At 49.1% G+C, this 25,272-nt stretch overlaps 1 protein-coding gene across 2 annotated transcripts in view; it reads left to right on the top strand.

The window, feature by feature from the left end:
- Positions 1-25,272, top strand: part of LOC147629777 (PX domain-containing protein EREX-like) — a 99,384-nt gene that overhangs the window by 40,549 nt on the left and 33,563 nt on the right. For both annotated transcript variants that reach the window (XM_086811286.1, XM_086811285.1), the window contains exons 3-5: positions 14,386-14,484; positions 14,606-14,695; positions 14,980-15,097. In XM_086811286.1, the coding sequence (XP_086667412.1) occupies positions 14,386-14,484; positions 14,606-14,695; positions 14,980-15,097 (307 nt within the window). The remainder of the gene's footprint in view (positions 1-14,385; positions 14,485-14,605; positions 14,696-14,979; positions 15,098-25,272) is intronic.

The following is a 25,272-nucleotide window of genomic DNA, read 5'->3' as shown; positions in this document are numbered from 1 at the left end:
ATTCGGCCCTCACTGTGTATCGGAATGGTGGAGTTGTCGCCAATGAAGATGCGACCTGACTGCCATTTCAGATCCAAAAAGAAGTCTCGGGACGGAGTCATGTGCCTGGAAGCACCACTGTCAAGAATCCATTCCCGGGTATCCTTTGCGGTGAAGCCAACTGCCTCCTTGCTCGAAGACGATGAAGCATCTGAGTCCATCATCTCAAGTGCACAAATGCAGGAGTCTTTGCAGCTGAGGCTATAGAATCAGCACTCTTCCCAGTCCGCTTAGGACACTTCCTCCAATAGTGACCTTTCTCGCCACAATCATTGCAAGACCTCTCAGCCTCTCGATCTGTGTCAGGCTTCTTCTCAGAAGACTTCTCCGGTGAAGTCTTCCCTTTGCCCTTGTGATTTCGGCCTTTCGGCCGTTGGCCAGTTAAGGCCTCTGAACCTCCGCTATGAGGAGGGTTCGTGAATCGTTCCTCCTGGTCCAAGACCATGGGCACAGCTCCTCCCATGTAATGGTGTTGAGCCTGCCACTAGTAATCAAAGAGGAGTAGAAAGCGGAATACTGAGGAGGCAAGTGGGACAGCAAAGTAATGGCCATATCTTCTGATGATATCTCCTTCACAGCCTGGAGGACTTCCTGCTGAAGGGCCTGCAGCTTGTTAATGTGCTCCCGCATCGTCGACGACTTTGCAGGGTTCATAACCCGCATCTGTACTTCCAAGGAAATCCTCTTCATGGGCGATACCCTGTTCTAAAAAGAAGCCAAGTGCTGCCATATGCCTCTGGCCAGCGTCATATGCTTTACGTGATTGATCACTTGCGGTGTGCAGTTGAGGAAGATAAATGAACGGACCCTGGCGTTGACACGATCCCACATCTGTGCCTGTGCCTCGCGGTCCTTTCTGGTTGACTGTAACTCCCCTTCCTCTGCTTCCGGCCGTGGAACCCCGATAACGATGAAATCAGCAAGGTCATATGACTCCAGCACAGACTCCATCATAACCTTCCAGATGCCATAATTGTTCCCGTCCAACTGACGGTCCACTGGGAACGTGGGGAGTGTTGGGATCTTCACATGCTTCTCAGCCATCTCTAACAAATCTGCCATTGCGGGGATGTAACTGAAAAAAGGGTGGGTGGGTGGGAAAAAAAACTTTAAACCTGCAAGTGGCTGTCCAGCAACTCAGCCCGCCTTCCTCTTGCTTCTTCTCTTCCCGAACAGTCCCTAACAATCCACCAATCAGCAACCCAACAATCCCCCTCTTGCTCAGAAAACTCCCAAGATCTTTCAAGAGCCTAGGGCTCTGATACCATGTCAAAATACGCAGCGGAGATGATAATCAAATCTGAGACCACAAGAGCAAGTAGAGTGCAGAAAATAGACAGCACAAGAGAAGGAGAGAGATAGGCGTGTAACTCTGCTCTATACACAAGATCCCGAAGTGAAAACAAGATACAATGGTGTGGGGGCCATGGGGCCATTTTATATGGCCTCCCAAACATGCAGTCGGCCTGTTGAAAAGGCAGCCGATTGGACTTGAATGTCCACGACCAGCTCCATCCACCAATCGGCCAGCTGTACATAGTCGGCCAGCATCTAGGACATCCTGACCAGCAGTCGGCCAGTGTTTGGATCAGCCAAGGTGCAAAGAACTGCCTCCCACACCTGGTAAAAATAGGGCAAAAATGGGGGGAGTGAGGAAAAATGAGAAAACACCTACAAAGGGCGGGCACACCCACAACAGAGGCCCTGGTGTTTGATAAAGACAAGAGATGACTTCTAACAAAGGACCCATTCCATAAAGGAATGAATGAATCCTACAATGAGCACTTGCCCCCTTTTATAGCCCCTTTGGACATCTTGGAGTGCTGGCCAACCAGCAGCAGTCGGCCAGCCGACTGGTCACATAAATCCATAAAGCTGTGCCGCTTGGTCTTCTTACTATATCTTGATGCGTTTTCAGCCGCCTTGCTATCCGGTACAACCGACGCCTTCTGGAAGCAGCCGACAGCAGCTCCCGTGCCTTCATGCTCTTGCTCCAAGTCCACACTGCCAAACAGCACTCTGTGCTCCATGTTCAGCTCTAAAGATCTTTTTCTTGGCTGCCCTTTCTGGATTAGTTCTGAGAATGTCCATGGCATTTCATGCACATGACACAACACATCCTGGTGGTCCATCTCCATCAACTCACTCAAGAACAACACACATATCTCAACTATCATATCAAATACAAATACTTGTATCCATTCAGAATTGAGACAAACCAAACTCTCAAATTTCATCAAGTAGATAAAACCGAATAACATCCCAACATCCTTGAGATATGGGGTATGAACAGTAAAAGAGGCAACAAGAGCAAAGGGGGATCCACAACAAGATTGTCCCAACTTTTCAATTCCATGAAACCAGACTCATAAAAGGCTCTGCAACCACACCTGCAGGCCACTGCCAACAACCACAACAGAGAAAGAATTGAGCAAGCCTTGGGTGGTTCAAGTTCCAACAGTGCTGCAGCACCACAGAAATCTTAGGGAACCCACCTCTCTACAAGATACTGTATCTCCTTTGCACTCTCTGCTCTGAACAAGCCGATCTTCCTAATTCTATCCTGCGTTGGTCCAGACAAACCAGACAAAACCAGCAAGCTGCACAATATCTGCATTACAAATCAAAGAAATCTTGGGTCTCTCCACCCCTTCTCAATGTTCTTTCTTCTCACTCTTCCCTTCAATTGTTCCTCATCTCCAATACCCCCGTCCCCCCATATTGTGCCTCGCAGCTATTGTGTATTTTTTGTCAACCACTCTCGCCATCTACAACATCCCTTGTTCCTAAGGTTTCATACATACTCTACAAGCCTTGCATCTTCGTGGGGTGTGGGCAGTCACCTCCATTGGGCATATCCCTTGGGCCACAAAAAATCCTATCATTATTTGCAGAGCCCCCCCCATGGTTAGAGCATTCATGCTCAACCACTTATTTGGCAAACACTTTATTCAAACTAGCAACTACCTAGCTCCTATCTAATTATTTGTACCACCCAGCCTCAACATACTTCTCCACCGGGATCAAATGGCATTTCCATGGCTATGTCATGCATCAAGTCTTCATCAAGGGAGTCTTCAGCATCTTCTTGACCATCCGGTTAGTCCAAGGCACCATCCCTAAGCATGGATCTCATATCAAACCCTTGCAGGCTCACATTCAATTCCATGGAGTCACCTTGCTCTGAAACATCCTGATTCTTCATAACAGTGAAGTCCATAGAAGCAACCAATTCTTCATCAATGTCGCCACAAATTGTAACATGCGGAAGCTTTGGGGGTCTTCTTTCAGCCCTAAACACTATTGGAAACAAGCTGATGCAAAACACAGACATGAAGAGAGAGTAGAGAGAGAGAGAGAGAGCTGGAAATTCAGTATATTCATATAGTACAAAAAGGTACTCAGTCCACAGCTCTAGGCTGCCTTGTAAAAAGAGTGAACATCACCAAAATCTGCCCTACTCTAAGGACCCTAAGGATCCACTCCTTAAAGGAATGAATGAACAACACAATGAGCAACTATGCCTATTTATAGGCTGAATATGACAATCAGATCTGGCTGACTGCTGGTCGGCCAGCTTTCTGGGCACAATATTTTATTTGCTTCAGTCGACTGGACATCCCTGCATATGCTGGCCGACAACACTCCATGTCCTCCAATCAGTCAATTCCCTGCCCAAAACAGCAGCACATGCTCGAATTCCCTGGTTCTAGTCATCTTTTTCTGGCTGCCCCTTCTGGACTAGCTTTAGGATATGTCCATGGGCAAAACTTGCACATGACATTCCCCTCTGCTAAACTTGAACATTTCCCTCTGCTAAACTTGATGACGGATTCCAACCTGTTCTTGGATGACTGTCATCATCCCATTTTGTTCCCTGAGTCCCTCTGTCATCCATCCGTCTCTAGCAACCCTTTTCACTGAAAACCCGGCCCGGTCTCCAAAACTGCTCTGACTCTGAATAAGATCTATGCATCTGTTCCATCCAGTCCCCAATCCGTTCTTGCCGTGACTCTGAACACCGTCTTGGTCTTCATTCTTGAGAAATGAGTCTGGCACTCTCACTCCACCCGTTGGAGGATCATCCTCCCTTGGGACCGTTGCCCGAAAACCTATCTGGCTCACAGGATTTCCATCCCCTTTGGGCTTTGTGGAACACCACCAACAAACCTCTTGGGAGCTCTTCCCGATCTTGTGTTCCTTGCCTTTGGGCTTCGTACCTGTGCACTTTCTTGTACCTTGGACCTGCACACCTTCATATGGGACTGAATCAGTGTTTAGCCTTGCTGAGCCTGATGCTCTGATACCAATGTAACATGCGGAAGCTCTGGGGGTCTTCTTTCAGCCCTAAACACTACTGAAAACAAGCTGATGCAAAACACAGAGATGAAGAGAGAGTAGAGAGCTGGAAATTCAGTATATTCATATAGTACAAAAAAGTACTCAGTCCATAGCCCTAGGCTGCCTTGTAAAAAGGGTGAACATCACCAAAATCTGCCCTACTCTAAGGACCCTAAGGATCCACTCCTTAAAGGAACGAATGAACAACACAATGAGCAACTATGCCTATTTATAGGCTGAATTTGACAATCAGATCTGGCCGACTGTTGGTCGGCCAGCTTTCTGGACACAATATTTTATTTGCTTCAGTCGACTGGATATCTATCCTGCATATGCTGGCCGTCAACACTCCATGTCCTCCAATCAGTCAATTCCCTGCCCAAAACAGCAGCACATGCTCCAATTCCCTGGTTCTAGTCATCTTTTTCTGGCTGCCCCTTCTGGACTAGCTTTAGGATATGTCCATGGGCAAAACTTGCACATGACACAAATATCTTCATCAAACATAGACGGGCGACTACTCTGGTTTCTTAACATAGCTATCCTGGCATATGCATGCTGCACATTCTTCTGTATGTCAAGATCGAGTGCCATTTCTGGTTCAGTTTCACTAAGAACGTCAATATCCCAACCATCAGGTATATTAACCATCACATCATCCACAAGATTGCCTAGCCTCTCCAAGCAGTCGTGAACAGCCACACAGTTTCTCAGGTCCTTAGTAACTGGCAAAACACTAATAAGTTCTCTAGGTCTGTCCTTCATACCAAAATCTATGGGCTCTTGAGATCTTGAGAAAAAATAATGTATCATTTCCTCCACATACAGCCCCTAGGCATCATCCACCTGTATGTCCAATTCCCCAGCTATACCTTGGTTACCTGGAACAACTGCATCAACAGCCTCAGCATCTATGTAGAGATCCATACACATATCTTCAAGAATCAAGATACATCTCTTCTTCAACTGACAATATCATTTGGCTGTCTATTTCCATTGGCATCCCTACCTGCTGACAAACATACAGTTCCTCTGACCCTTCCTCTGCACTGGAGCCTATTCCAACTGTAGACACACCACCATGGTTGCTGGTACCATCCTCAGCAAACTGGCTTGCAATATTACACACCTCTCCTTCAAAACTCATGCAGCCACTTACCAACTGGCTGTCACACAGGGATTCCAGGTTGACATCCTTCCTTTCCAAGCAATCATCACTGACCATTTCGTCTTCTTCATCTCTAGGAAGAGCTTCAAAAAAACCATTCCCCTCATTAGAATTCTCAGTATCATGTTCAGCTGACATATCATTACTACAGCCTGCTTGGGGTTGATGACTCTCCTAAATCCACAGATTCAAAGCTCCCTTCTGTATCCTGCATACTCTCAAAGGTCCTGCAAATGGAGGTATCCATACTATTGTCCTCAGTGGCTACATCTTCTTTATCACTTCCCATGGCATCCCTGAATCTCTTTTGTATCCTGTATAGTCGCTATTGCTTCCCTATGCTTCCCACGCTGTTCCTTTCTCTTCTTTTTCTTCATGGACCTGACCTCTTTCTGAAGTGCATAGTGTATAGCCTTATCATAACTATTACACCCATACCTCACAACTCTCACCTGCCACTCTGGTTCCAAAGGTTCGACAAAGCACACAATCTGAAGGTAGTGGAGCACAACATCCATTCCATCAAACAAATCAAAATAAGCAAGCCAAGCATCCTTATACCTCAACTGAAAGTCAGAAATCAGCTCTCCATCAAGCTTGCTGATGTTTGAGAGAACTGTCCAAGCCTCCCTTCTGCCTCCCTCCAGTAAAAATCTGTGAACCAAAGCCTTTGACAACAGCTTCCAACTATCTTTTACATGATCTAGCAAAGAAGTGTACCAAAAGGCTGCAGGTCTTGAAATCCTCTGTGCAAGGAACATCCCTCGAGCCCTGTCATCCTCAATCACTACATGTTTGCACTCTTTTCTTACAAGATGAACAAAAGCATGAACATCCTCATACCCATATCCATTGAAACCTCGTGGCTTCTCCATCAGCACCAACCTGCTTGATATGAACAAATAGCAAACTGAAGGGTGCCTTGAAAGCCCTCCTCTTTCTGTGGAGGCACCAAAACAATGATGTGTCTGGGAGAACTTGCCTTAATAACCTCGTTTGAAGCACAGCACCGTGAGGGGGAAACTATCACCAGCACCACAACCCAACAAAAACACCACTAGAGACCACCAACACACCCAGCTGACATCCCATGATCCTCAACTGACACAATTGAATACTTCAACACCCTCCCAACCTCCCTATTCAAATTGTCCTCTAGGTCAGCTCTCACCTCTAGCATCCCTAATCTTCCAACTAAGAGCCCCTTCTGACCCCAGCTGACGTCAGAAATCTGTTCTCCAGGCTCCCAAAATGTCCTCCACAGTCAGCTAGCCTCAAAACCTTGGATCAGCATCTCTCAGAGTCTATAAATTGTTTCCGAAGTCCTCTACCTGTTTCCAGTCAGAAATCTGTTCTCCAGGCTCCCAAAATGTCCTCCACAGTCAGCTAGCCTCAAAACCTTGGATCAGCATCTCTCAGAATCTGCTACAGAACTGTCTATAAATTGTTTCCGAAGTCCTCTACCTGTTTCCAGTCAGAAATCTGTTCTCCAGGCTCCCAAAATGTCCTCCACAGTCAGCTAGCCTCAAAACCTTGGATCAGCATCTCTCAGAATCAGACAGTTGCCCTTAGCTAACCAGCAGCAGCTGACAACGAATGCTCCTGGCTGCCACAATCAAATCAGATACTAGTTGTCCACCTGCTTCCGAATTCTGGTGGTTCTCCTGAGTCCAAAATGGGTCCTCGAGTATCCTCTATAATCCTCTAGCATTAGCTGACCCAATAGCCATAATCCCTAGAACTTCCTAGATAATATGCCAACCCTCTTCCGACCTTTCTTTGAACGTCCACTTGCTGAGTTCTGCCTTAGAAATCTGGCACAGAACCGTCTGCCCTCAGAAGCCTACAGAAAATCAGAGTCTTCCCCAAATATCCTCAGACACCCACAATTAACTCTTTGTTGACTACAGTTGGCACCCAGCTGCCTCCGAATTGACTGTCCCCAACCAACCAACCAAGCTGATCTAGTGGATGCAAGTATCCTCTCCTTTGCGTCAGCTAGCACCTCTCGAACCTCAAAACTCTTAAACAAAGCCAGAACCCAACCTTAGAATCACTTGGCTGACAACAAGTGATTCCCTGCTGCCATAGAAACCCTGTCAGACTACAAGGCCTTTTGACAGCTGACAATTGACCTTTGACAGGCCACCAACAACCAATTGAGACTCAAAACCACCTCCCCTCAACTCAAACAAGGCAGAACAAGATCCCTACGCCATCGTCTGACTATATTGATGCCCAGCTGATACAGAACTGACCCTATACCTTCCCCAACAGTTTCTGACTGATGTAGAACTGACTTAGAATCAACATATTAGACATCAAACCAACACATCCTGGTGGTCCATCTCCATCAACTCACTCAAGAACAACACACATATCTCAACTATCATATCAAATACAAACACTTGCATCCATTCACAATTGAGACAAACCAAACTCTCAGATTTCATCAACTAGATAAAACTGAATAACATCCCAATATCCCTGAGATATGGAGTATGAACAGTAAAAGAGGCAACAAGAGCAAAGGGGGAGATTGTCCCAACTCTTCAATTCCACAAAACCAGACTCATAAAAGGCTCTGCAACCACACCTATAGGCCACTACCAACAACCACAACAGAGAAAGAATTGAGCAAGCCCTTGGCAGGTTCAAGTTCCAACAGAGTTGCAGATCCACAGAAATCCTAGGGAACCGACCATCTTACAAGATCCTGTATCTCCTTTGCACTCTATGCTCTGAACAAGCCGATCTTCCCAATTCTATCCTGCATCAGTCCAGACAAACCTAACGGTCATGTGCATAAAATGCCATGGACATTCTCAGATGTTGGTCCAGAAGAAGCAGCCAGAAAAAGAGTATAAGAATCAGAACTTGGAGCACAGAGTGCTATTGGCAGTGTCCGACAGCAGTCGGCTAGCGTTTCATTTGTCCCGAAGGCCTATAAATAGGCAGTTTGCTCCTCATTGTAAATCATTCATTCCTTTATGGAGTGGGTCCTTAGGGTCCTTAGTCTAGGACATATTTTGGATTTATACCACCTTCTGTATGAAGGCAGCCTAGGGCTGCAGAATTAGGTACCTTTTGTACCATAGGAATATACAGAATTTCCAGCCATCTCTCTCTCTCTCTCTCTCTCTCTCTCTCTCTCTCTCTCTCTCTCTCTCTCTCTTCACGTCTGCGTTTTGCATCAGCATGTTTCCAGTAGTGTTTAGGGCTGAAAGAAGACCCCCAGAGCTTCCGCGTGTTGCATTGGTATTAGAGCATCAGGTCAGCAAAGCTAAACACTGGATTAGTCTCATATGATGGGGTACAGGTCCAAGGTACAGGAAAGTACACGGATACGAAGCCCAAGGCAAGGAACACAGAATCGGGAAGAGCTCCCAGGAGGTTTGTTGATGGTGTTTCACAAAGCCAGAGGGGATGGCAGTCGTGTGAGCCAGATAGGTTCTCGGGCAACGGTCCCAAGGGAGGATTATCCTCCAAGGGGTGATGTGAGAGTGCCAGACTAAGTTCTCAAGAATGAAGACCAAGACAGTGTTCAGAGTTAGGGCAGGAATGGATTGTGGACTAAATGGAACAGATGCATAGATCTTAATCTGAGACACCGGGCCGGGTTTTCAGAGAAAAGGGTTGCCAGGGATGGATGGATGGATGACAGAGGGATTTCGGAAAAAGAATGGGATGATGACAGTCATTCAAGAACAAGTTGGAATCCCGTCATCAAGTTTAGCAGAGGGGGATGTCATGTGCATAAAATGCCATGGACATTCTCAGATACTGGTCCAGAAGAAGCAACCAGAAAAAGAGTATAAGAATCAGAACTTGGAGCACAGAGTTCTATTGGTAGTGTCCGACAGCAGTTGGCCAGCGTTTCATTTGTTCAGAAGGCCTATAAATAGGCAGTTTGCTCCTCATTGTAAATCATTCATTCCTTGATGGAGTAGGTCCTTAGGGTTCTTTGTCTAGGACAGATTTTGGGTGTATACCACCTTTTGTATGAAGGCAGCCTAGGGCTGCAGAATTAGGTACCTTTTGTACCATAGGAATATAGAGAATTTCCAGCCATCTCTCTCTCTCTCTCTACTCTCTCTTCATGTCTGTGTTTTGCATCAGCATGTTTCCAGTAGTGTTTAGGGCAGAAAGAAGACCCCCTGAGCTTCTGCGTGTTACATTGGTATGAGAGCATCAGGCTCAACAAAGGTAAACACTGAATCAGTCCCATATGATGGTGTACAAGTCCAAGGTACAGGAAAGTACACGGATACGAAGCCCAATTCAAGGAACACAGAATCGGGAAGAGCTCCCAAGAGGTTTGTTGGTGGTGTTCCACAAAGCCAGAGGGGATGGCAGTCCTGCGAGCTAGATAGGCTCTCGGGCAACGGTCCCAAGGGAGGATTATCCTCCAAGGGGTGATGTGAGTGGCAAGCTCAGTTCTCAGGAATGAAGACCAAGACATTGTTCAGAGTCAGGGCAGGAATGGATTGTGGACTAGATGGAACAGATGCATAGATCTTAATCTGAGACAGAGTGGTTTTGGAGACCGGGCCAGGTTTTCAGAGAAAAGTGTTGCCAGGGATGGCTGGATGACAGAGGGATTTCGGGAAAAGAATGGGATGATGATAGTCATCCAAGAACAAGTTGGAATCCCGTCATCAAGTTTAGCAGAGGGGGATGTCATGTGCATAAAATGCCATGGACATTCTCAGATGCTAGTCCAGAAGAAGCAGCCAGAAAAAGAGTATAAGAATCAGAACTTGGAGCACAGAGTGCTATTGGCAGTGTCCGACAGCAGTTGGCCAACGTTTCATTTGTCCAGAAGGCCTATAAATAGGCAGTTTGCTCCTCATTGTAAATCATTCATTCCTTTATGGAGTGGGTCCTTAGGGCCCTTAGTCTAGGACTGATTTTGGGTGTATACCACCTTCTGTATGAAGGCAGCCTAGGGCTGCAGAGTTAGGTACCTTTTGTACCATAGGAATATACTGAATTTCCAGCCATATCTCTCTCTCTCTCTCTACTCTCTCTTCATGTCTGCGTTTTGCATCAGCATGTTTCCAGTAGTGTTTAGGGCTGAAAGAAGACCCCCCAGAGCTTCCGCGTGTTACACTAACAAAACCAGCAAGCTGCACAATATCTGCTATACAAATCAAAAAAATCTTGGGTCTCTCCACCCCTTCTCAATGTTCTCTCTTCTCACTCTTCCCTTCAATTGTTCCTCATCTCCAATACTCCCGTCCCCCCATATTGCGCCTCATAGCTATTGCGTATTTTTTGTTAACTACTCCCGCCATCTGCACATGCAGCAATCCCACACGTCATTCACTGCAGTTGGCAACAACTGTACACCTGAGGTTGGTGGCCATGCAACATCCCTTGTTCCTAAGGTTTCATACATACTGTAACATGCGGGAGCTTCGGGGGAGATCGGTAACTTCAATGCTCAGAAATCAGCACACTTTTCGCGACGGAGTTAACACACAAAACTGAATGAAGATGTGTAGAAAATAGAGGGAGAGAGGGAGAGAGGAGAGGACACAGTATTGGGTCCCAAATATCGTCTGTATGGCCCCCACCACGAATGGTGTATTTGCTTTATTAGAATGATGTAAATCTGAAAAGAAAATACAAAAATCTTGACCTTTCTTGGCTGAGAAATCTCTGCCCTTGACTTGTAGTCCTTCACCCCTTTGTGTTAGCAACTTCTTGGCTGTCCTGGCCCTTGTTTGCTTGAACACTTGGTGAATTATGAGATAACACAATGACTTGTGGGCTCACCTATTTATACTCCCAATAAATAGCAGTCGGCCAGCTCTTATCCAGGCGGCCAGCTCTTATCCAGGCGGCCAGCATCTTTTTGTCCCACGACTGAATATTCAGCATTTAATGCTGAATAAATCACATAAAAAGCTGCGCTTGTCTTCATGGCCTGGGCGTCATGTGCCTGATTCTCTAGGGGCTGGGCTCTGAATTCCCTCTGTTTTGAGGGCTGGGCAGCTTGTGTGGGCTGCCCCACACTTGCCCTACAACCATCAAACACTAGATGTGCTGTCGGCTGCCCTTGGCATGCCCCTAGGGCTGTCCTGCAGCCTCTCCATGGCTGGTGGGTTCAGCCAGGGCCTTCCTGGCCCTCATGGGGGTGGTTTCACACTATCCCCATGCCCACACTAAGACTTGGGGTAGCCCTATGGGCTGGCCCCTTGTTCTAAAAGCAAACCCTAACTAACTACACAATGATCTGGCATCCGGTACCATACCGGATACACAGAATCACTGTCATCATTCCAGAGGGAGACACATAGCGCGGACTGGCACTGTTTCATGTGCAGGACACTGCACACCTGACCTTGGACTCCTGTGCAGGACAATGCACACCTGACCTCGGACGCCTGGGACTCGTCCTGGATTGGGCTCACATGGGAATAGTTTACCATCCCAGGTCTTGCACCTTCTGGACAGAAATGTCGACGTGGCATCCAAGTGCGGGATGCACGTGACATCCCCTTTTGCATAACTTGACGGAAGCTGCATAGCCTCCAAATAATCCGTTAATAACGTCGGATAGTCTTCGAAAAACTCTTTGTCAAGCCATACCGCTTCGTGGGTCCCTTGGTCTTGAAACTTCATGAGGAACTGTCTTTGTCTTCGGCGTGAGCCATGCTTGAAACGGTGCAGAAGGATCTGTTTTGGAACCATAACTTCTGCTTCATCAACAATATCTGGTTCGGCCTCGTCTTTGACTTTTGAAGGGATTGGACCTGCATATGGCTTTAACCAACTGACGTGAAACACATCGTGCATAGTCCAACACCTCATTAATCTTCTTTTGGATGGAAAAAGGTCCGAAGCTCCTGAAAGACAACTTCGGGCATCGCTTGCCCACCTGCTTCAACCTTTGCATGTGGAAGCTTCGGGGAGATCGGTAACTTCAATGCTTAGAAATCAGCACACTTTTCGTGATGGACTTAACGCAGAAAACTGAATGAAGATGTGCAGAAAATAGAGAGAAGGAGAGGACACAGTATTGGGTCCCAAATACCCTCTGTAGGGCCCCCACCACGAATGGTGTATTTGCTTTATTAGAATGATGTAAATCTGAAAAGAAAATACAAAAATCTTGACCTTTCTTGGTTGAGAAATCTCTGCCCTTGACCTGCAGTCCTTCACCCCTTTGCGTTAGCAACTTCTTGGCTGTCGTGGCCCTTGTTTGCTTGAGCACTTGGTGAATTATGAGATAACACAATGACTTGTGGGCTCACCTATTTATACTCCCAATAAATAGCAGTCGGCCAGCTCTTATCCAGGCGGCCAGCATCTTTTTGTCCCACGACTGAATATTCAGCATTTAATGCTGAATAAATCACATAAAAAGCTGCGCTTTTCTTCATGGCTGGCTGGGCATCATGTGCCTGATTCTCTAGGGGCTGGGCACTGAATTCCCTCTGTTTTGAGGGCTGGGCAGCCTGTGTGGGCTGCCCCACACTTGCCCTACAGCCATCAAACACTAGATGTGCTGTCGGCTGCCCCTGGCATTACCCTAGGGTTGTCCTACAGCCTCTCCATGGCTGGTGGGTTCAGCGAGGGCCTTCCTGGCCCTCATGGGGGTGGTTTCACGCTATCCCCATGCCCACACTAAGACTTGGGGTAGCCCTATGGGCTAGCCCCTTGTTCTAAAAGCAAACCCTAACTAACTACACAATGATCTGGCATCCGGTACCATACCAGATACACAAAATCACTGTCATCATTCCAGAGGGAGACTCATAGGGCGGACTGGCACTGTTTCATGTGCAGGACAATGCACACCTGACCTCGGACGACTGGGATGGATCCTTGGCTGACTCGTCCCGGACTGGGCATTCATGGGAATAGTTTACCATCCCAGGTCCTGCACCTTCTGTACAGAAATGTCGACCTGGCATCCAAGTGCGGGATGCATGTGACACTTACTCTACAAGCCTTATATCTTCGTGGGGTGTGGGCAGGCACCTCCATTGGGCATATCCCTTGGGCCACAAAAAATCCTATCACCGTGGGGTGTTAGCAGAGTGCCTGCCCACACCGTGGGGTGTGGGCAGGCACCTCCATTGGGCATATCCCTTGGGCCACAAAAATCCTATCACTGTGGGGTGTTAACAGAGTGCCTTAAGTTTTGGAAGTAGGATGCCAAGGATGGAGTCCATATGCAGTAAAGGGATAATGTGAGTCATCCAAGATGAGTTGGATTCCCGTCATCAAGCTTAGCAAGAGGGGATGTCACATACTTAACTCTCTATTTTAGCTAGGATTTGGGAGCCTTTTTAGACATAACCAGTCTGTTTGGGTGTTTTTCTGTCCAAGGACTTGGGCGACAGCAGTTGGGTACAAGTAGGGGCAGTTCCATGAGCCTATAAATAGTCTAGAGTTCATTGTGTAGTCATATGATCCCTCATGGCTGGGACAGGTTATAGGCATAGATGTCACCTTTTGGAGGCCATGATTGGCTAGGATCTATGTACATCTTGATACATATATACAGAAAACACTGTTACAGCAACATCTCTCTCCTAGAGGCTAGTGTGGTGTCCCATGTGCAAGTTTTATATTTTCAGCTTTCACGTGGATGTGTTTCAAGGTTGTGGCCTTAAATGTCCAATGTCCACTCCATTTTGAAGTGCCTGCTCATTACACCATAATATTAACCATACTAATACCTCAATTGAAATTAAACATGGTGCCGGTTTGGGGCACATGAATAGGAGGACCTTTTGCAAAAAAAGAGCATGCCATGTTTGTGATGTTAAGGCTGTGCCACGTAGGGATTGATTGCTTTGTCTTGTTGTCTTGACTTCCAGTTTTTCAGGGTACTAGTTGGGATACAATCTCCAGAAGGTGTGAGCACACTTCATGGGATATTAAGACGCTTTAGTGACTTCATGAAACTTAATGACTCGGTATGTTTAAATGCCTCTTATGAACTCTTTTATGATTGTTTTTGTGGGCATGACAACCTTTGGATGCCATTTCTGTATCACAAATCTTTGTGACTATGCTTTGTGTGCTAACACTTCGCAGTTGAAACGTACGTTCCCAAAGAAAAAGCTCCCCGTTCCTCCTAGAAAATCATTGAGGCAGATAAACCATAGCAAACATCATCTCCAACAGGTAAGGTTTTTCTGAATGTCAGATTTATATATATATACGTGTGTGTGTGTGTGTGTGTGTGTGTGAGCGTGTGCATGGGTGAGATGAGGTGTTGGGGTTGGAACTAATGTCCCCTTTTGTTAGAGTGGCTCAATGTTAAACTTAACGAAGTTTTCACTTTTTTCTTAATGTCCTTGTGCTCTTTGCAAAATTTCCTAGTGGATGTTTTCATTTTGTATTTATTTTTTTGGAAAGTTTTTGTAAAGTGATTTGACAGGGTTTGTACGATAATTTCCATTTTGCAGAGAAGGCTTGCTTTGTCGGAGTGGATGGTCAAGCTACTTGGAGATATTGATGTCTCACGTAGTGCTCCAATTGCATCTTTCTTGGAATTGGATGATGCTGCCAAAGCAGCAAAGCCAGGTGAGCAACTGTAAGTCGTGAAGAAGGTCTAGTGACAATTTAATTTTGGTTAACTACTATCATGGTTGTAACTTGCCATGTGCTGGTCAACATAACTAAGGTTGGATTGGACGGATTTCCCCAGAATGTCACATGCACCCATGCATTGAGGTGGAGTGTGACACACTGGCTCATCATCAATGCTATACTTACACATAAATCAGTACCTTTTTAGAGACATTTGTCGTACATTGTGACCCCAATCCGGGACATGTCAGGCACGAGCTATGCAGGTCAGTCTCCCAGCCATAGGTGTCAGGGTCAGTCCCTTAACGCAGTTGGAGAACAAGCATTTAGGTCATCTAAGGTTAAGTCAGTCCTTTAGGAGCATGTAGAACAGGTTAGCTCTCTCTCTCTCTCTCTCCCTCTTTGTATCTTATGGCTTGGATTTGACATTCCAAGTGGCTTAAGGGACTAACCCTGAAACTTAGGGCTGGAAGACCGAGGCTCAAAAATCTGGACAGAAAACCTGATGTTCACAAGACCCAGTGGGTCTATGAGATCAAAAGTGATACAATAGCATCCATGTAATCCCATCATGGTACAAAAAAAAACAAAGACTAGAGCTATGAGGTGGAGGCCTATAGCACTAGAGTCAGCCGACCAGTAGCCTATTGACACTATATGAGCAGCCCCACATTCTTTGCATAAATCATCTCATAAATCATTCATTCAGCAATAGAATCAGTGCAGAACATGTGTAACTACAGACCTTGGTCTTTTTCATGTATATAAATCTTAGCCAAGCACTTTTGCGCTTCAGTCCATAGTCAGCCCCGAAGTTTGCTTCAGCATCCAGCCTTCAGTGGTCCATCTCCCTCAGCAGATTTGGGTGTGCATAAGGCTATCCAAAGTAGCTTCAAAGTTGGCTTCAACCCGCTTTATGGTTTAGTAGACAACATGTCATGTGCACAGTGTGTATCTACCGTGTGCTACACGCACACAAGACTAGCTTGGAGGTTTGGGGAAGCTTGGAGCTAGGCAGGCTGATTGGCGAGCTGAGTTAGGGATAGACTAACGGGCGGGCACCCAAGTATGGACGGGCGGGCGCCCAAGTGTGGACGCCCAATGACCGGCCAAGAGCTTATAAAAGGGTGGCCAAGGTTAGTCATTAGTTCATAGAGTCTCGCGTGTCTTTGGTCTATGGTCAGGAGCCTGGATCTAGTGTAGAGGAGCACCTGCTTTATGCAGCCAAGGCCGGCAGCAGTCTCGAGGCCCATGAGGGTAGCTTCGTGGTGGTATGGGATGTCACGAGGTAGAGATTGGTTGGTATGTCCATCTAGTTAGCTCAGCTCGTGGCTCGGTGGGGACAACCAAGACATGTTGGCTTGCCCACAGTTGTTAAGGTTGGGAGGTGAGTCAGGCCTGCACCCCCTTCACGTTTGTTTGGTTTGTTTGCAAGTTTCGAGTCTTGTACCAGGAGCGTTCTACGAGGAGATCCTATGGGGATTTGACAGTGGTATCAGAGCAAGCCTCGAGAACGAGCAAGTCGGTAGGTAGAGAAGATGAGGTCCAAGAAAAGATATGAGTTCGAGAAGATTGCTGTTTTTTTGTGTATACTGTTGTTTTTTCAATTTCAGCATGTTGCTTTTGCATCGTAGGAACCCGTGATGAAGGTTTGGTCTTGTATGGATTGTTGCTTTGCAAAGAAGAAGGGCTAGATGTGTTTTTTTAACTGTATGAACAGTTAATAGAGAGAGAAAAAGAAATAGCCAGTCGGTTGTTTGTAACAGAGAGGGAGAGAGAGAAAGTAGCGCTTGTATGGTTGTAGCGCAGCTCTTATATGCGAAGAATCTTGTATGCGTAGCCAGGGCAGGTGGTCATTTGTAGTCGTTGGCGGCTGGTTCACTTAGGTGGGCAGGCGAGTGACCTAGCGCCCGTAGGCGGACATGCCTTGCAGTCTGGTTGTATGCGAAGGAATAGGCACAGGTGTGCCGATTTTAGCCGGGCGCAGTCGGACAAGCACGTGCGCAGGTGGTCCACGCAGGCCGATGGGCGTTAGACAGGCGGGCGCTAACTGCAGACAGCAGGCGGGTGGCAAAAAAAAACACGAAAAGCAAACACGTGGAGTTTTTAGCTTTCGTAAAAAAAAAAAAACCCACGTTTGTCTTTGCTTTCGTTTTTTTTTCTGAACCTTAGAGTGGGTTTAAAAAACCCATGTATTACTTTGTAAGTGTTTTTTTTAAAGAAAACCAGAATTTTATATATATATATATATATATGTATATTTGCAAAAAAAAAACACAAAAGCAAAAGCTAAGTAAGCTTTTGGTGGGGAAGCCTATAAATTCCCTTTAAGTGGGCTTCTTGCCACACATATCTAAAGATCTCTAGCACTCTCCTTGTGCAAGATAAATCTTTTCTCTCATCTTGCCCTCTTCAAGATGTCGACCCAAGAATCCGAGTTGGAGCCCATTCTCGAACGTGAAGACCTGCCGGCTACGGAAGCCACCGATGGCGATCTTTTCGACGATTTTGTTTCAAAATCAGATTTCCAAGAGTTTAAAGGTGCTCTCGAAGCTTCTTTCTCGGAACATCAAGCACAAATGGCCGCGCAGATGCAGGCTTTACAGAACTCCATCTCTATGTTAACCACTACTCTACCTACTCTTTCGGGTATGGATACTTTGGCATTTGCTTTAGGTCCCAATATTACTCCGGAACAGTTTGGGGGCGAGCAAAAGCAGTGTACCAAAGAGATAGTGGATACTTGGCTACATAAGTGGTAAGTCCATTTTCAGTTTCATCCATATGACGATGGCAAAAATATCCAATTAGCAACAGGTTTCCTCTTAGGCAAAGCTTTGCTTTGGTGGAAAGAACTTAACCCTAAACCATCGACTTGGGCACTGTTCGAAGAAGTCTTCAAGAAAGAATTCCTCAAGAAAGAGGATGACTATGATATTGTTGTCCGGTTTGTTACTTCGACCATGACCTCGCAGAACCTCACTTATAAGGTCTATCTCCAAAAATTTAGACTTGCAGATGAAAGCTACGAAGATGGATTCCACCACTCTTTTGGGTTTCTTCGTAGCCGGTTTACCCGACTCATACTGTTTACAGGTTAAAAACAACAAATGCAAAACTTTGGACGAGGCCATTCATTCCGCTCGTATCTATGATGATACAATGGTCTCTTCCAAGTCTAAACCCAGAGCAGGGGAACAAGCACAAAAGGAAGTTCTCCGCATTGATGGCTAGCACGACTGAAGGAAAGTCTTCGGACCAACCTTCAAAGAATTCAACTTCGACCCCAACGAAGAAAAAATGACTCCTTAATGCTTTGAAGCTCAAGAAGGAGGGACGTTGTTTCATCTGCGAAGAAAAAGGACATATGCGTAACAAGTTCCCGAAGCAAAAGGTGTAAAGACCGACGCAGGATCTAAGCCAAAGACAGCTAACCAGTTGTGTTTGATAGGTACGTATGTTACTGTACTTTCTCGTCCTAGTTCATGTTTTGATTTTCTGTTCAACTCTAAAGTTTTTGGCTTGCATGATCTTCTCTGAGTTTATGGAGAAGTGAATGGCCATAGAATACATATTCTTCCGGACCCTGGCAGCTCACACAATTTTGTTCATTAGAAACATGTGCAGAAATTGGGTCTTAACACAACACCCAGCGATCATACCTATGAGGTACGCCTACCTGCAGGTCGGAAAGTATGGGATCGAAAGGTGGAGACGCTACCGATCCGGATTCAGGACTACGAAGATACTCTGGAATGCTATATTATGCACCTAGAGCATGTAGACTTGTTATTAGGGATTGAGTGGTTTAAGAAACAACTCGCAGATTATTTGAGGATGGGCCAGATCTGTCCAAGTAAATCACCTTGGGGTGTACCTATGTTACTAGGAGAAAGAAGGACAACACCTGGAGAATGTGTATAGATGACAAGAGATTGAACAAGCTGACAATTAAGAACCGTTATCCTCTCCCTAGATTAGATAACCTGATTGATTGATCGGTTAGTCGGAGCAAAATATTTCACAAAGATAGATTTACGTACTAGCTATCACCATATACGTATTCATGAAAGGCATGTCGAAAGAATCACGTTTCGGACTAGGTATAGCCATTACAAGTTTCTCGTCTTACCTTTTGGGTTAACCAATGCTCCGGCCACTTTCTAGCAAATGATGAACGATCTTTTTCGTGAACATTTGGAAAAATTTGTGGTTGTGTTCTTGGATGTTATTTTGATATATAGTCGTACTCTTGAGGATCACGTTAGACACCTCACCATTGTCTTAACTATTTTAAGACAGAATCGATTGGATGCTAAATTAAGTAAATGTGAGTTTTTCATGACAGACATCATTTACTTGGGACACTAGAGATGGATTGAGCATTGACTATGACCGAGTTCAGAAGGTTCTGGCTTGGCCTTTTTTTTTTTTTTTTTCCGGAAAAAAGATCCTTCTATTAGTTAATGAGAAAACGCCATATGGCTACAAAGCTCACCTCGCAAGGAGGGATAAAACACAATGAACACCTGAGCTCCCCCCCGTGGCTGGCCGCTCTCTTGGGGGGGCTACCTAGTAATACATGAAGGAGGTGAGAAAAGCCAAACTGGCGGCCGATAGTGCCAACTGACATCCTCGTCCCTCGCGGTGAGGAAAGGGCCAGGCTGCCAAGTGCGGAGGAAAGCCTTGCGGCGCCCTCTCATGCGATCCGAGTCTCCCTGGAGTTTCCCCCATTGTCCTCTCAAGGTGTGGATGATGTCCACCCAGAGGGCCTGTATGACCTCCGCCGGTGGAGTCGTCTGGTGGTCAATGGCCTCCCTGCATCGGGCTCTCCATATGTGCCAGGCCGTCATGCTGCTGATCAACTCCCATCTCTGCCCGACCCCCTCCTGAGAGGCTGCCGAAGAGAAGTCTGGTGTCGGAACCACCGCCATCGCCCTGTCAGAGACCTGGATGGTCACACTGCCAGGAGCGTCCTCATATCCAAGTGCAGGGCCGCTATCCGTGGCCCAAGCTACCGCACCCCATGTCACCAACATCTCCCCTGGAGAACCTGCAAAAACCATCCTGAGAGCGCGCTGCCAGACCTGCTGTGCCTGTGGGCAATCCCATAAGCAGTGCCGCTGTGACTCCTGTGCATGATCGCACCGAGGGCAGGACGCTGGGTGTCTGCCAAAAGCAAGCCAAGCCCCCACAGCCAATCCTCTGTGCGCTGTGAGCCAGAGAAAAAGCGTCACCTTCCGAGGACGGAAGCTGGCCCAAAGGCGCTGCCAGAAGTCCCTAAGAAAGGCAGGGGAGAGCCCCTGTCGCCGCCAATGCTCGGCCGCTGCCGGGGTGCTCTCTATCCTGTGTCTCTGAATCCGCCGCCCCAGCCTCGCTGTGTACTGAAAAAAGGGAATGGCAGGGCTGGTAGGAGCCGAGTAGGGATCTCGCCAAAACCACTCCCCTGGGTCCCACTGAAGACGAATAAGAGGCTTGCTGTCCCAAGCCCAGAGTCTCCAAGAACAATCCTCCCCTATCGAGGCCGGTGAGGGGTCTACATACCACTGTCTCTGATGAAAGCCGACCACCCGAACCCTCTGAAGGATACAACCCTGGAACCCATCCAAATCTAGTCGTGACCTCTGAAGCTGGCCACCCTCTCCCACCTCGAAAGTGAGTGGGGCGACTCTCTCCGCTGTGCCGCAGACCGCTAGGAGGATCTCATGCCGAGTAAAGACACCCATCCACTGTGGAGGTGAAGGGTCCTGTACTGGGGTCCGCCACTCCCGGGGGATGGCCGCCTCAATATCCTGTCTCATCAACTCTCTGCCCCTCATCCCACTGAGTCTCCTCTCCTGAGCCTCTGGAGGTAGCTGCTGAAAACATATCCAGTCGTCTAGGGACTGGGCTGGGCCGGAGCTCAACGGGCCCCACGACACGTGAGACCGCGAGCCAACCATATGGCCACTGGGGAGACGAATCAAGGGGTTCCAGATCAATGGCTGCCTCAGGCGCTCCTCATCGGTGCCCGGGGGAGTCTGGAAGAGTGCAGGCCTCAGATGCGCCCAGGCCCTCAGAAGGCTGGCTGCAAAACGCTCCTCGAAGCCAAGGCCCACTCCTCTGGAGCGCTGCTCCGTAAAGATCCACCTGATGCTGGGGTTCCAGGGGCCGCTAAGAGACGGAGTGCGGCTGAGCATCCTGGAAACAAGAAGCTCCTTCCACGGCTCAACACCTGGCAGGAGACCACGAACTACCAGCTTGCCAAGCAAAGCTCGGCTTTGGCAAATAGGATCTACAATGCCCAAGCCGCCTCTCTCCCTCGGCTGAGTGATCACAGCCCATGCCACCTTTGCCCTAGCGGGTCGCCCATCGCCTCCGGACCAAAGAAAGTTCCTGATGAGCCTCTGCACCTGGCCGATGCACACCCGAGAGAAGGCCCAGCAGGAAGTGATGTACCACATGGTAGCGAGCAGAACCTGGTTGGCCACCACTACGCGGCCAGCCAGAGATAAACGAGCAGTACTCCAATACAGAAGCTTCTTCCGAATGCTCAGAAGAAGGGGGGCTATCTGCTGCTCCGGAGATATATCAATGCCCACATAGCAGCCCAGATAACGCACTGTAGTGCCGGGGGGCAGCCACTGAAAACCATCAACTGGCCTCCAAGTCGGGGGGGGCATAGAACTGACCCACAGCCCACACGACTTGTGCCAGTTGATCAAAGCGCCCGAGGCTCTGCAAAACCTGTCCATGGCTGAGGCGAAGCGGCGGAGGTTCTCCTCACCTCCCTGAAGATAGACAGCAGTGTCATCCGCAAACTCCGAGTCTAGGAGCTCCTCCGAGGTGCGGATGGGAAGCTGGAGGCCCCTCAAACCTGTATCCTGCGCCGTCAAAAAGGTGCTCATGGCCTCCGCCACAAAGAGAAAAAGAAAGGGCGCCAAGGGGCACCCCTGCCGCACCGAGCGCGAAAGCTGGAACCTCTCACCGCACACACCCTGTATCAGCACCTGGCTATGAGCCGAAGTGTAGAGTGCAGATACCCCACGGATCCACTGAGGGGGGAAGCCCATCCTCTCCATAGTGCCTTCCAAGAAGGCCCAGTCCACCCGATCATATGCCTTCTCGAAGTCCAGAAGGAGCACCGCCAAATCCTCCTGCCGCAATCTAGCCAAGGCCGTAGCCTCCCAGAAAGAGAAAATGTTATCCAGAATGCTCCGATCCTGGATGAAGCCTGTCTGCGTGGAGTGGATGATGTCCGGAAGGTGAGGCTGAAGCCGCCTGCTGATCGCCTTAGCTAGGACCTTGTAGGCCGTGCCTAGCAAGGTGATCGGTCTCCACTGTCTAATCTCCAGTCTGTCTCCGCCCTCTTTGGGGATCAAGTGAATCAACCCCTCTGCAATGCTGTCCGGCATGACTCCCGTCTCCATAATCTCCTGGAAAGCCAATCTGAAGCCCCTATGAAGGAGGCCCCAGTACCTCTGGAAGAAAGCCACTGAAAGACCGTCCTCTCCTGGGCATTTGCCCCGCGGTAATGCCTGGAGAGCCTCCTCCAGTTCCGTATCCGAGAAGGGGGAGAGAAGGGAGTGCTGCAGATGGGCCGGCACAACCGGTCTCGTGAAGCTCCAGACTGCCTCCCTAGCCTCTCTCACCCTGTCGTCTGCCGGCTCAGCAGAGAGAAGAACCCTGTAAAAATCTGTGGCTATCGCCCGCACCCTGGGGGGATCCACCACAACCTGGCCATCAGCCTGACGAAGCCGCCTGAGACCCTCTCGCCTGAAGCGAGGCCCAGTCGCCTCAAAGAAATCCCGAGTCACTCTATCTCGAGCCTGAGTCCAAAAAGAAGACCGAGCATGGAATCGGAACTCCACCCACCTCTCCTCGATGGATCTGATCTCAGTGCGAGCTGTCTCCATCTGCTCAGAGATCCAAGGGCTCAGAGGATCTCTCTCCTGGAGTCTCTGGAGAGACGCTAAACTCCTCCGAAGGCTCCTCTCCTGCTCCCTGAAGGCCTCCAGACGGTCCAAGGCAGCCAGTCTGAGCATCCGACTGATCTCCTGCAAGCCACTGGCAAGATCACTGGTTGCCGAGCCTCTCCTGAACTGTAGCTCCTGCCAGACCTGCTCAACTCTGAGCGCGATCTCAGGCTCCTCTATGAGACAATCAGGAATCCGGACGCTCTGGCCACGCTCTCCTCTCGTAGGGTCCTCAATCTGGAGAAGCACTGGGAAGTGGTCTGAAAAGGAGGAGCCAGCAAGTATGCCCACAGTGCCGCCTCTATCACAGGCCCACTCATCAATGTAGAATCTGTCGATGCGGGAAAGGTTAACGCCTGTGGCTTGTCTATCCGAGCGCGAGAAAGATAGACTCCCCTGCAATCTGCCAAACTCCGGGAGAGTCCACGGATCCTGGCCTCTCACCTGTAGCACTAGCTCCTCCCAGGCAGCTAGCTCTGGCCCATGAATGGTCTCCTGGCTGCCCCCCATCCTATCCTCTGCGTCCTCCAGCATGTTGCAATCCCCTCCTAGGCACCAGTGGTCTGCCAAGGGGAGGGACTGCCTGATGGTGCTCCAGAACTCGGCTCTCCCGGACGCCCCGTTAGGGGCGTAGAAGTTGAGGAAGCCAATGCGGTCTTCCCCAACCCGAAGGATGACCCACTGCGCTCGACCCTGAACCAGAGTGCCAGAGTCCACAACCTCAGAAAGAAGCTGCTCGCTGACTGAGATGCATACTCCGCCCTGGTTCCCCTGGGGGCCATATGCCGGGGACCAAAAAGTGTGACTCCTGCCTGGCAAGATCTTCCCGCAGATGCGGGTACGCCCGGCAGAAAGGTGGTGCTCCTGGATGAAAAGAATATCTATGGGTCCTCCAACGAGAGCCCTCTGGATCTCCTGACGAAGTCTGCCCCGACCAATGTGGCAGCGATGTCCACCGAGACCCTGGATGTTCCATGAGAGGATCCTCATGGATGAGCTGAGGCAAGTGAAGAAGCCGCCACTGGCTCACCCCTCTCAGCCGGCCCGGATGATCTGCCCTCCACTCTAGGAGTCTTGGGCGCCGGCTTGGAGGGAGAATAATCACTGTCTGTCCGGGTGCGGAGTCTCTCCAGAAAGAGGGTGACCTGTGTCTGAGTCCAGCTCCACTCCGCCTTCGCCCTATCCAGAGCATAGGCGTGAGACCAATCCTCTGCATATAAGTACCTAAAGGAAGGCTGCACCCTCGGGGCGGCATGGAGGAGAATTAGTAGCACCACCTCAACTGATGTGTGGACCGGATCCACCCGCCAATCTCCTATACCAAACAGGCTCATGCGGGCTGAGTGAAGTCTGGTCTGCAGTAGATCCGTGAGCCCCAGGTCGCTGAAGTGGTGAGAAAACTCCAGTATCTGGTCACGCAGAACTTCCTCTACAGAGCTGCAATCCCAGGCTGTGTCTGGGGCAACGCTGAGAGGAAAGGAGAAGGCCACCATGCTGCTCACCACTGAAGGAGAACGCGAGGGATGGCACACCACGCAAACTCGCAGGGGCGCGACCAGAGTCTCGAATGGGCCAGCATCCAGCTGGAGGCACCTGAAAAAACTGTAATCCACTGGTAGCCCCATCACTCGCGGGGGCCCCCCAGGGGAGGCTGGGGCGAACTCTGTGGCGGGTGAAGCGAGGATCGCCATCTCCACCGGCCCGGAGAGGCGGTGAAACAACCGCTGGACTGAACTCTGGCCTACCCAGCTGCGCTGCCCCGGGGCAGTGTGTGGTCTGGCGAAGTATCCTGGAGAGGCTGAGGGAGGGATGGGGGCGCGCGGCGAGGAAGGGGGAGAGCGAGGGGAGGATGGAAAGGCATCTGCCAGAGGATAGGAGTCAGGGGGGGCCGCCGGGGGAGGAGGGAGGGGGGGGGCGGGGGGGGGAGGGGGGGAGGAGGGAAGAGTGCTCTCCGGGTGGGGGGGAGGGGAGCCGGGGGTCGCAGAGTGCGGCCGGGGATCCTCAGGGAACTGCTCCAAGGAGGGGGCGGGGCCCCCCGCGGGGGGAGGCGGGAGTGGGGTCTCCACGTGGGAGACTCCTCCATCGGCCTCAGCAACGGGCACTGAGACTGAATCCTCGTCCATCGGGGTGGGACCTACCGGCCGCCTATCCCTGACTGGAGCATAAATGCGGGTAGGTGCCTGTGGGCCAGCCGGAGTCGCCCGTCCACCATCC

The sequence above is a fragment of the Cibotium barometz genome, chromosome 17, assembly GCF_041138505.1.
Source record: "Cibotium barometz isolate CiBa-2024 chromosome 17, ASM4113850v1, whole genome shotgun sequence".
NCBI classification, from domain to species: Eukaryota; Viridiplantae; Streptophyta; class Polypodiopsida; order Cyatheales; family Cibotiaceae; genus Cibotium; species Cibotium barometz.
This window is presented reverse-complemented; position numbering and strand designations above follow the sequence as displayed.